Source organism: Cloeon dipterum, chromosome 3, assembly GCF_949628265.1.
Source record: "Cloeon dipterum chromosome 3, ieCloDipt1.1, whole genome shotgun sequence".
NCBI lineage: Eukaryota > Metazoa > Arthropoda > Insecta > Ephemeroptera > Baetidae > Cloeon > Cloeon dipterum.
In genome coordinates this window covers 20,895,594-20,907,507 of record NC_088788.1, presented here as the reverse complement: position 1 = coordinate 20,907,507, position 11,914 = coordinate 20,895,594, and the positions used below count along the sequence as shown (strand labels likewise).

General features: G+C 43.3%; 3 protein-coding genes across 7 annotated transcripts; 2 read left to right on the top strand and 1 right to left on the bottom strand.

The window, feature by feature from the left end:
- The first annotated feature begins 79 nt into the window (after window positions 1–79).
- Window positions 80–6,099, top strand: LOC135938728 (eukaryotic translation initiation factor 4 gamma 1-like). 5 transcript variants are annotated; one of them, XM_065482617.1, is made up of 7 exons: window positions 80–191; window positions 267–388; window positions 492–1,114; window positions 1,337–1,423; window positions 1,891–3,051; window positions 4,064–4,916; window positions 5,385–6,099. In XM_065482617.1, the coding sequence occupies exons 3-7, from the start codon at window positions 622–624 to the stop codon at window positions 6,097–6,099; spliced, it is 3,309 nt and encodes a 1,102-aa protein (XP_065338689.1). In that variant the 5' UTR covers window positions 80–191; window positions 267–388; window positions 492–621. The 5 variants fall into 5 exon arrangements, with proteins under 5 accessions (XP_065338689.1, XP_065338687.1, XP_065338691.1 ...); XM_065482615.1 differs by having other exon boundaries at window positions 267–1,114; XM_065482618.1 differs by lacking the exon at window positions 267–388 and having other exon boundaries at window positions 103–191.
- A 16-nt stretch (window positions 6,100–6,115) lies between these two features.
- Window positions 6,116–9,560, top strand: LOC135938737 (solute carrier family 25 member 45-like). Its single transcript, XM_065482629.1, has 6 exons — window positions 6,116–7,031; window positions 7,540–7,652; window positions 8,068–8,311; window positions 8,368–8,491; window positions 8,548–8,669; window positions 8,994–9,560. Exons 1-6 carry the CDS (start codon window positions 6,992–6,994, stop codon window positions 9,233–9,235), a joined length of 885 nt encoding a protein of 294 aa, XP_065338701.1. The 5' UTR covers window positions 6,116–6,991; the 3' UTR covers window positions 9,236–9,560.
- A 291-nt stretch (window positions 9,561–9,851) lies between these two features.
- Nse1 (Non-SMC element 1) lies at window positions 9,852–11,353 on the bottom strand. Its single transcript, XM_065482631.1, has 6 exons — window positions 11,119–11,353; window positions 10,885–11,019; window positions 10,661–10,820; window positions 10,400–10,598; window positions 10,226–10,342; window positions 9,852–10,095 (listed from the first exon to the last, which is right to left on the bottom strand). The coding sequence occupies exons 2-6, from the start codon at window positions 11,003–11,005 to the stop codon at window positions 9,928–9,930; spliced, it is 765 nt and encodes a 254-aa protein (XP_065338703.1). The 5' UTR covers window positions 11,006–11,019; window positions 11,119–11,353; the 3' UTR covers window positions 9,852–9,927.
- Between the last annotated feature and the right edge of the window lie 561 nt (window positions 11,354–11,914).

The window sequence follows — 11,914 nt, the reverse complement described above, 5'->3', positions numbered from 1 at the left end:
CGTACAGCAACGCCATCCCCCGCCGGCTAATAAAAGCGCCGCGCTGCAATCCTGCTGCGGGAAGTAAAGACCTCTGGCGGTCAGCAACATAAGAATATGGAAACCATCTTCTAATTTTCGAACCAAACAGCTCAAGTGTTTCGTCACTGATTGAATTCGGCGACGAAATTCGGCAATCACCTCCGCAATCTGTAAGTAAATCAAAATCGGAAAAAAATCGCGGACACACGAAAGCGTGACAAAGCTGATTCTAAACGCTTTTGCAGTTGGCATCGACTGTTTCCACTGTAATCGCGCCATACAAGAGCCGAAAGAATAAGACCGCATGGTCAGGGTGTAGTGATGTGCTGTTCACATTCACATGTATCCAAGATGGCTTCATAACGTGGTAACAGCAAAGTTGCATCTTGAGCATTGAGAACTACGATTAATTGCATTGCCGCGATTGTTTCGAGCGTCGATTTAACGAAGATTCATTCGACTCGTTGCAGCTAATTGCAACTTTGAAGCCAACAGCGATTTCTCGAGCAGCCGATAAGGCCACGTTACCAACCACACATGATGTGCTTAATGTGGTCGTGAGCTACGAACCATTATCGCAGTGACTGTTCAAAGCACACCATGTACCAGCAACCTTCTAGACAACCGCGTCACTCCTCCGGCAACAACATGCAGCCCAGAAGTTCGCAGAACCGACAGCCCCATCAACCCCAACAGCAGACACAGATGGCCATGCCCATGGTGTCGCCGATGAACCAGACTCAATTCGCTTCCCCGGTCTACCCATACCAGTCCTACCCCTTCAATGTGGGTCAGTACCAAACGCCGTGTGTCGCTGTGGTCCATCCGCCTAATACAATGATGCTCCCAACGCAAATGCCAATGCCTGTCAACCCGCAGCCTCGGTATCAGCCCCCAATGGCCCCTAACCGGATGATGCAACCAAGGCAGTCTGTCTCGCTCCAGAAAACCCGCTCAAGAGCGATCGCTATTGTTGACCCCTTGACCATGAAGGAGGTTAATGTAAACGCAGACGCGTCTGAGAATGCCGCTGTTGAAGAGCAGGTCAACGGAGAGGAGAAGGCAAAAACACCAGAAGAGCCAGTTGTAAATGGTAAATAACAATTTTCTAAATTTTGCTGGAGCCAATCGGGTTTTAGAGGTTTTTGTACACACACATATTATTGCTTATGTGAAAAATATTATAGTTATGATAAACAGAGAAAGTAGTTGAAAACAATTTCTCGTTATTTTAAAGTTAGCTTCAGATTAATAGATAACAAAGATTAAGCTGTGCACACTCCTGTTAAATATTCTTGTGTCTGTAAATTTGCAGGCATCTTGCCGGAGAAGCAGGAGGAACGTGTTGACGCGGACCATCCTTCTCAAAGTGTCAAGCAAGTTGATCAACCACACACTCAAGGTAATTTTCGTTGGATGGCTCAGAAAGAAATGCTCATTTCAAAGCCATATCATTATGCCGCTGTTCTTCTTAAACTTCTGGTCTTCTGTAGTTTTTAGGCTGGTGAATTACCAATCAAAATTGTGACGTCATCAGCATTTGTTGTATTTGGTTGCCGTAATATCAAGTTGAAATGTATTTTTCGTCTTGTCTGCCACTTTGAATGTGATTTGAATATTAAAATTGAGAAAACTTTCTTTATTTTTATTTATGTGACCAGATTTTTTCGGCATGATAGGGAACGTGTAAGATTGTTGATTAAGTAGGGGGAAGAGTGTTACAATGGCCGAGTTTTCCATTTTAAAAGAAATACTGTAATGAAAATCGTCAATGGAAACATTTTTCGCCACCAGATTAACAAACCGTTTCTTCAGTCTATGATATTGTTTTTAATTCTTGTCTCAACATAATTTCCTTGTATGTTACAGAGCCAACGATTCCCTCCGCAGTTCAAAATACTCAAACAGAGGTGAAACAAACAGAAAAAAGAATGCCTAAAACGAAACGAGGTCCTCGCCAGGACAGCAGTCGGAAGTCATCGACGGCTTCACCTGAATTAACTCGCAAGTCGCCAGAGCCAAGTTCCTCTATTTCGCCGCCACCGCCTGCCCAACCTGTTGCGCAGGAGCCGCCTATGGAGGAGGCGGACGAGGACGGTGGAAGCTGGCAAGAAGCCAAACCTAGGACGCGCGGTTCCAAGAAGAAGGGTGAGCAAAGGAACGCGCCAGAGAGGCAGCAGCCGGTCAATGACCGACAGCAGCGGCGGAAAGACGCAGACAAAAAGGGACCGAGGGTCAAGCCCTTCTCGGGCCCTAGCAACCAAAAGGCAGCGCCAGAGAAGCCTGCAGAGTCCAGCACGCCGCAGCCGCCCCCGGTCATCAGCTACAAAGACAGACTTTTAGGCAAGAAGGAAGAAAAGAGAACACCAGAGCCCGTTACCGGTGTCGCCTCCGCCCCTGTCGCTGCACACGTCGCTGCCGCCCATGCCCCTGTCGTCACCCCTGCACCCGTCGCCGCCCCTGTTGCTGCCACCCCTGTCGCCGCCCCTGCACATGTCACCGTTCCCACCGCAGTGAAGAAGCCTGAACTGCCCGTCGCAGTTGCCAAGGTTGAACAAGAGGTGGTGAAAGTCGTCGTCAAACCTGAGAAAGAGACTGTTGTCGTTGCTGAAGCAAGCGTGGAACGAGCTAAGGAGAAAGAACTTAAGCCTGAACCAAAAGTGGTAGTAGTAAGTAAACCAGTCAAGGTGGAAGAGGAGAAGGAAGAAGAGAAGGAAGTAGAGGTAGGATCAAAACCAGAGCCTGAGGAAATAAAACCGGAGGTTGCTGAGGTGAAAGAGGTTGTGGTGGTTAAGGAGAAGATAGAGCAGGCTGCTGAGCTAGTGGTGGCTGAGGAAAACAAAGAGGAGCTCACTCTAAGTGTGCCTTGCGTCGTTGTTGAGCCAGGGGCTGAGCCAGATGTTGAACCAGAGGTGGAGGAGAAACCTGTGAAGGTAGAAGAGAAATCTGTGAAGGAAGAGGTGAAGTCTGATACAGTTGAAGTGGAGCCAGAGCCAAAGGCTAAAGTCATGGCTGAAGAACAGATTCCAGGTTTGAACTTTATTGTTAAAAGAACACATGGTGAGAGAGTACTTATTTCCTATTTTCGGTGGTACTCATTGCTTTTCTCAAAATTATTATACTTTAGTTCAAGCTACATAAATTTACAAGGATATGAGACAAATAACAAAATATTGTCGTGCGTTGAATTTCCATTAATTACTTGACGGTTAAATTAATCAGCCTAGAATTTAAACTTTCGGTATAACGAATGCTTCTCTCTAAGTCGATGGATGAAACCATAGAGTCTTAGTCAACTATATTGGTAAATTTTCGTGTAAAATTTAGATGAATATTGTGTCACTTTGACCAAATTTCTCATCAATAGAAAATTATATATATTTACTGAGTTAACCAAGTCACAAAAAGAATACTGAATATTGCTGGTATGGTAATAGCTTAGGTGAAGAAACAGCCCACAGATGAGCGCTCATACATACCAGACCAAATTCCGTAAAGCAGAGTATGAACAAAAATGACATTTTAAGTTTGTCCAGTGCTCAGTCAGTGACTAACCATTTATCCTGGAAGTTTGTGTTTAGAGGGAGGCGCACTGGCGCCGAATCGCTACTTGCTGGTTTGCACCTTTCCAGCATGCGTGATTTGGCTTCACGGGACGAATGTCTAGCGTTTCAATGCAGTCCTCGATGCGGAGGCAAGTGGCCCTTCAGTGGGCTGGGTCCCTGTGCGGCCTGGTGCGCCCATGATATCCGTTCGCGGTGTTATTGGGACATGGGTTTCAGCATTCGTGCTAGTGTAGTGCGCGCCCTTCCCGGTCCTCGGACAGGGATAAAAAGAGCAAAAAGGGCATAATTTTATTTCCAGTTATAGCCACCAAATTCCTAAATCATTGAATTTTTCAATACTGCCGTCGTTTTTGGTAGCTCTTTAGTACAGCCTGTCAAAGGATTTAAGTAAAACTCAAAATAGTCAATTTGTTTACTTCAATATTCATGCCATAGATTTAGGACACAATAATACAAACGTTTCCCTTTGATTCCAGCACAAAAATTAACACGTTCGACTTCCTTGCAAGATCTGGATTATCTTGGAAATCAGTGGAGTCCTAAAAACCAGACCGGCGAGAAGAGGTACGGGTCCAACTTCTTGAGGAAGTTGCAGAATGTACCGACCAGCATGAAGTTGCCTGAGAACGTTAACCTGCCCAAACATATAGCGCGTGAGGCAGGCAGCCACGATATCCGGCAGTTTGGAGGAGGGCCACCGTCATTCATGCCCTATGGAAAGGAGAACAATTTGATGCCTTCGTTTGCTAACCCGACGCCAAGAAGAGAAATAAGGAGGATGCAAGATGGCAGCGGGCCCAAGATCATCAAGAGCATCTCATTGTCAGCAGACGTTAAACTAAATGAGTCTGAAAACGCGTGGAAGCCGACGCCGCGCAAGCCAAGGGACGAGGATGACGCCTCTGAAAAGGAAGATCTGCTTAAAAAAGTGCGCAGCGTGCTGAACAAACTCACTCCTGAGAAGTTCGAAAAGCTGCTAGGCCAGGTTAAGGAGATGAAGATTGATACGAAGGACAAGCTTGAAGGCGTGATCAACTTGATCTTCCTCAAGGCCATCGACGAGCCTGGATTCTGCCAAATGTACGCCAACATGTGCCATGAGCTGAGCACCTACGTCAGATTGAGGTGTGAGGATGATGCCCAGACTGTGATCTCATTCAAAAAACTACTGATTCAACGATGCCAACAAGAGTATGAGAAGCAGCATACAAGTGAGGCTGCAGAGGCGAAAAAGGCTGAGATGTTAGCCAAAATCCAAGAGGCACAGGGTAATGACAAGAAAGATCTGGAAATGGAGCTAGAAGAGATTGAGAGAAAGAAGAGAGTCAGGTAATATCTTGAAATCCATTACTTTTAAGATGATAATTTCAACCAATTTCGCATTATTCATGGACGGTGTCACTGACTTAAATTGCTTCTTATGATTTAATATCACAAAAAAAAAATCCGAGATAATTATTTGTAGTCTTACCTGTCAACGCTGACTAAATAAAGTTAATGATTCTTTTTCTGGAAATTTTATAATAATGTTAACCTAATCAATTCACTTCACTTAACAGTTACAAAAATTTTAATGGATATTTAAGTTTGAAACATTCCAAGTAAAATGAATTATTTCTCTTACAAGGGTTAATTTAAATAATTAGTGTGTGTTCATCACAAACTTGAGATTAAATCGTCTGGTTAACTTATTTCAAATAAATAACGTTAAGTATTTGTTCCTGATCCTGTATAGAGTTACCATTTAAATTAATGCTAGTATTCACAAAATTTAATCAAAGTCACTTTTATATTTAGATATGTTGGGGTGAACCGCTTCATTGCTGAGCTATACAAAAAGAGTCTACTTACTCCAATGATCATGCGGCGGTGCATCATGGAGTTGCTTAAGGAGAGGAGTGAAGAAGCCCTGGAGTGTCTGTGCAAGATCATAACCACCATTGGCAAGGACCTGGAAGCAAAGGACATAGACCTTAGGGCCGCATTTACAGAATTGAAGTTGCTCATTGTGAACAAGAGCATCTCGACCAGGGTCAGATTCATGATGCAGGACGTCGTGGAGCTGAAGCTGCGCAACTGGGTGCCGCGCAAGGAGGCCGACAAGCCCAAGACGATGGAGGAGATTGCACATGAAGCGAAGATGGAGGCCGAGGCGCTTCCACCTCCTTCATCCATGCCGCCCGCCAACATGGGCAACCATCGGACACCGTCACGAGGTCACGACCGGGACAGGGATCGAGACAGAGACAGGCAGAATGAGCGGTCGTCAGGCCGCAATACGTCGTCCAGGCCGGTCAAGGTCGACCTTAAGAAGCTTGCCTTGGCTGAGTCCCACCCTGGCGAGTTAAACCTCGGCCGACCAGCGACACTGAAAAACTGGCAGAGTGGCAGCAGCGTGAGTAGTAGCGTGACTAGGCCCAACCTGTTCTCGGTGCTCGGCGACAGCAGTGGCTCGGACATGGACGGACCCAACAACAACCTGCCGATGTCAAAACAGTCGCACAGGCTGTAGACGCCGCTCGACAGGCTTTAATTTTAGTTGCTAACACGATATACACCAGCCCCTTCGTTTTTACATTTTGGTTTATGTTTCTAATATTATTTCTACCGACAAAATTTAACCGTAGATTACTTCTCCGCATTTTGCTGCTTTTATGTTTACTTGTCGTTTACAAACACATCCAAGCCCCCTTTTGTGAAGCTGAATTCTGGCACTATCAATCCCTGTGCACCTAATTTGCGGCAAGGTTGGCCAAATACCAGCGGCCAATGCCCGGCAGTCAGTTTGTTGAATACACAATTCAGTTGCAGCGAAGATGTACATACATAATTAAAATGTTAACTCTATATTTAGCCCACTAAGCCATAGATTAATGAAACGAGAGTCAATCGATGTAAGCAGGACTTCTGATTTACTTATAAGTGCTCAAACGGACCAACCCCAGCGTTGAAAAGTAGTGTTGTTAAGGATAATTCATTACGTCAGTGGACCAATTGCTCAGCCTACAAGTGAAAGTGCCTTCTCCCGAGCATTCCTGTGTTACGCGAAAGTCAAATCTGCGCCCGCCCGACTTTCGTTGAATGGGGTCGCGTGCTTTTTGGCCAAAATTGTACTAAGGTACTGTGATGGTGTGGCCAAAGCATACACATATTAGATGTGATACCAGTTCCTACGTTATGCCTCTCTGTGAGCAGCCTCCCACCGAGGCTGCAGCTGGCCGGCCAGCAGAGAGGGAGTGGAGTCTGTGTGCGCTCGCTGCTGGTGTTCGTTCAATCATCAATCATTCCGAGCGCCGCGGTAACAGGAGTAGTAGGCAGAAGCAGTCATATGGAACAAGTCTCATAGTTTTCGTGTGCCCACGCTGCGCCCTTGCCTCTGATGCACTCTGACTCGCGGGAAAGAAATGTCTGCCGCTTGCGACTTCGTCTGTGGATGGATCGCAGGTAATGAATGGCCTTTGCCTTTTCTGTAAAGATAATTTTAGACTATGGGAGTGTCAGCCTGGGTAGGATGTGCTGTAGATTTTCACGTTGCACAACGCGGTATATTTTTGGGTGGATGGTGAAAATAGCATGCCTGATGGTTGGTATCTGTAGATCTTGATATTGGACAAATAATAGCTATGACCTTGAAATTATCTCGAACACCTTGTTGCTGACTTAAGATATCTAGGTGCCAGTGTAAAAACAATGGAATTATGTAGAGCAATTATCCAAAACAATTTGTCGAGGTGTGCTCATTTGTTGAAGGATATTGTGTGGGTCACCTTTTTCTCTCTAAGCATTATTAAAACAATAAAATACCCATGATAAATAAGTGCATGTTTTCTCAACAATAGTTAAGGAATTTGGTCTATCTATTGAAGAAACTCGTGAATATTCCGTTAAAAATATTTTCATGATTTTTTTTTCAGTTTAGCCGCTATTAAAGTATAGTTAAATCAAATTTCAGGAGCCTGTGGATTGGTAGTAGGCCATCCAGCTGACACAATCAAGGTTCGGCAACAAACTCTAGGCCAAGCAGGCGCATGGCGATGTGCAATCAGCACTCTAAGACATGAGGGGGTAATTATTTTATTTTAATTTTTTATTTATTTTATTAAATTAAATAAATTAAAAATTAAAATATTTTATTAAATAATTAAACAGTCACTAAAGATCTATTAGTATAATATGAATCTTAATGTTGGAAACAACAAAGTTTTAAATTTAATTGCTAAGCTAAGTTCATTTTTGGATATCCAAAGAAATTTTCCTTAAGTAAGAACTACACAATTAAATTCGCTGACAATTTCCTCGTAAGTTTTTCAACTCATTCTCTGATCAGTCTACTTTTGTCTTGGCAATACTAAGAAAAATATTAGAAAAATATTTCGGACACTAACAATAAGGGTGATCTAAAATCTCATATTCAAGTGTAAAAATAAAACGAGCTCTGCCCAGATTATGCCTTCTTGTTTGACGCTCAGTTTGCTTTCAGTATGGCGGTTTCTACAAGGGAATGTCGTTTCCCGTGCTATCGGCCGGCGTAATGAACTCCCTCTTCTTCGGCGTCTACGGAACTAGTCTGCGACAAATGCAGTCGCTGCTCAGTGATGACGTGCGACCTGAGAGCGAGGCCAGCCTTGGCACCGTCTTCCTGGCTGGATGCTTCGGAGGAGTTGCCCAACTGGGCGTGGCCTGTCCCGTCGACCTTGCCAAAATCAAACTACAAATTCAGACTGGTACCGCGCGTTTGCTTGGATCAACGCTCATGTGCTCAAAATTCGCCTCCCCACAGGATCTTACTCATGGAGATCCAAACAGATGATTCACTACTCCGGACCAGTTGACTGCCTGCTGAAAGTCTTCCAGGTGGAAGGTATCCGCGGGCTCTACAGAGGAATCACTCCAATGATATTTAGGTACAACTGTTGCATCTCACCGCCGGAGCGCAATTTTTAACTTTTATTTTGTGTAGAGATATTCCTGCCTCGGGGGTTTACATGTTAGTTTACCAGGCGACCCTGAGGTCCCTGAAGCCTTTGGAGAGTAAAAAAAGTACTCCTTTGTTCAGCACCATGATTGCTGGAGGATTAGCTGGTGAGTGTAATACCAATTAGATACTATCCCATTCTTGGAGAATTAGAGATCACCTTTTCAGCCGCAAATTTGAAAAAAATGTGAAACTGGCTTGTCAAATAATGTAAAACAATTTTATTTGCTAATTTTACACAGTTCCGAAGTTCCGATTTTATTTATATATTTTTATTTTTTTTTTTTTTTTTTTTTTTTTTGAAGAGTGAAATCATCAACTTCTTCAAAATACCTCTGAAATTTAAAATTTATTCCTTTCATCCAAGAAATCGTCTCTTATTTCGTCCTGTTCTGTGTCTAATTACATTTAGGTTCTCTGTTGACTTGCAGGCTCTGTCTCGTGGGGAGTGATCGTGCCGCTGGACGTAATTAAGTCGCGGCTGCAGGCAGATTGCGGCTCTGAACCCAAGTACCGAGGCATGCTACACTGCGCTGCCAGCAGCTTGCGGTCGGAAGGTCCTGGCGTGTTTGGCAGAGGCTTCTGGCTCGTGGTGGGCCGCGCCTTCCCTGTTAACGCCGCAATCTTCCTCAGCTATGAACATTGCATGAGTCCGTGCCGGAGCCACGTTTGAAATAGACAAAACAATTACGTCCGGTGCTTGAGTGACCACGCATCAGTTAGTGTGCATGTTCGCAAACCATTCCAGTCCTCTGAGTGGACTCGCTCTTCCATATGGGTTGTAAATAATATTTGTATGTTATATCTACAAAAAAGAACCACTACTTCATTTGTCTGTCCACTTAATTAAACCAGCCGATTCTCAAGAAATCCGAGATGATGCACGAAATATAATGCCCTTTGCGCAGTTTTTTTCGACAAACTATCATTGCTTTATTTTCTATGCCAAGATGTATTTGTTTGGGGTTAATAAAATTTGTTATAAAGATTGTATAATATTTTGCTTTTTCATTTTGAAAGATATCCTTTTCAGTCACCTAGTTATTTGTGATACATTTGAATAGAAAGGGCACAACTCATGACTGTTAGTATTTAGGTACTAAAGTGCTTCCTGGAAGATTCGCATCAATAAATTAACGGCCTGATTAGTCTTAGCATGGATCTCCCTAGACATAGTTACCAGTTGCCTCAAATTGAAGGCAAAGCAATCAGTCCTATGTTTTGCATTTCCGACCCAAATCTTATAATAAGCAGGAATAAAGGTTAAATTCACGAAAAAACTAAGAAAGTATGAAAATATTAGTTCAAGTTTATTAATTGATAAAAATTTGGATGTAACATTATGAGCCGCTTAATGAAGGGCATTCAATACTCAATTTCTTCAGTGTCCGAGAGGGCATCCTGCTTATCGACCAGCTCTTCAGGCCAAGGCTTTTTGCAGCCCATGCACTTCCTGTTCTTTGCTTTGGAAAAGAAAGCTTGGAGACAGCCCTGGTGAACCTTAACGCCGCAACTTGAAGGGCAAGATGAACCCTAAAAGTAATTGTCTCATTAACTTTATGATTTGGGGCAGAGTTGCCCTGTCAGCCCATAATAAACTTAATTTTGAAACTAAAAGTAAATTGACGGTGAAAATTTAAACTTGAAAGATCAGAAAATTTACCCTGATTGTGAGTTCTTTGCACAGTTTGCAGGCGCTAGCTTTTTCTTCAAACTCATCACTTAGGTATTTTTTCATTTCAGCCAGTGCTCTGGGCCCAACGTATATTTGGTTGTTCAGCTGCGGGGATTTGAACAGATGAGACTCCCAGATGAATAATAATTAGATATTCATTACCTCAATGAGCCAATTTTCATGGATCAGTTTCTGCAGGACTTTTGTTAGATCCTCCCTCTTGATCTTCTCAGGCAAATCTGCGCAGCTCATAGCACAGGCGGCCTTAGACACCCTTCCATTTGGGCTGCTGACAATGGTTTTGATCGCAGTCTTCAGGACAGTTCTCTCATTACGACCCCACTGTCGAGCGGCAACAAGCCTTCAGTTCAAAATGGATGCACTAAATTTAGTATTAACAATGAAACCAAAGAAAACACATACCTTGTGAGGTCATTTTCATGCATGGCATGCAACACAAAGAACTTTTTGTCGGTGGCTTCGCATGTGACAAGCTTTATGGACAAGTTCAGGGGTTCGATTTTCTCATTCACTTGGTCAATGAATTTGACAATGGTCTTTTCCGTGTGGGTTTCAGGAGATACTGCAATATTACAGGAAAAATTAATTGAAACAGTCAGTAATATGAATAAAAAAATCAAACCAACCTTCATCAGCAGTTCCATCCCTGCAATCGAGGTACAATTCCAGCGCCTTGTTTTGTGCTATCATATTGTTGTTTGCCATCAAGGCTTTGAGGAACCGACGGTGCACATCTCCGTAGCTCATTTTGTTTAGAGTTGCTGTAAAAGCCATTAATTTACTTTATTTGTACAATACGTACAAACATAAATCTGAATTTTTGGTGTGGGTCATTCTAGCCATCACCCTTTACACTATACCTTCCGCAATTTAAAAAACTTGGCCGACAGTTTCAAAGTTAGAAAACATCAAACATCAACATGCGGTGCCAGCTAATCCTCCCAAACACATTCGTTTCAAGAATCTGGATCGGAAGCCGAAACTATAGTTGTTGTTGTTCCATTCATCCAGCACAGCATGTGATCACATTATGAATTATTTTTTGTTTTCACAGCTTGTCGACTTGTCTCGCTTCCCGCTTTTTTCCCTCATTCCCCATCTCCCATCCTTGAGCAAAGGGTGCAGAAGAGATAAGTGAAGTGAGCGCAGCGCAGAGGAGAGTGAGAAATAGCCGGCCCGACACGCCCCCTTACCGTGTAAAGCGCGAAAGTGGGAAGATGAAAACGGCAACTAGCAACTCTTTAAACTTTATATTTTTATTATTAAATTTAAAGTATAACCTGTATTATAACCTGGTTTGAAATTTAATTTTGATATTTATGTAAATCTCTCACTTCTGTCGTTTTGATTGCAAAACAAATTAATATAATTATCTAATATGTATTGCCGAGTGCGAGTGGATAACATATATATGGGACCCGAGTGGCCATCTTTTCGCCTCCGCACCAGATCTTGTTTGTTGTCCTTAAATCCGCTGGAAAAGGTGCAAAATCTAGCGAGTGGCGGGTCGGCGCCGGTGCCCCTCCCAGCCTGTTGAGCTATTTTAGCATTTCGAGTCACCACCTTTTGCCATCTCTATCTCTACCAATATCTTCAAAAGAAAATTCTCATTAAAACTGATAGAAAATTTTTTCTGCAGGAAAATGGCCAGATGTG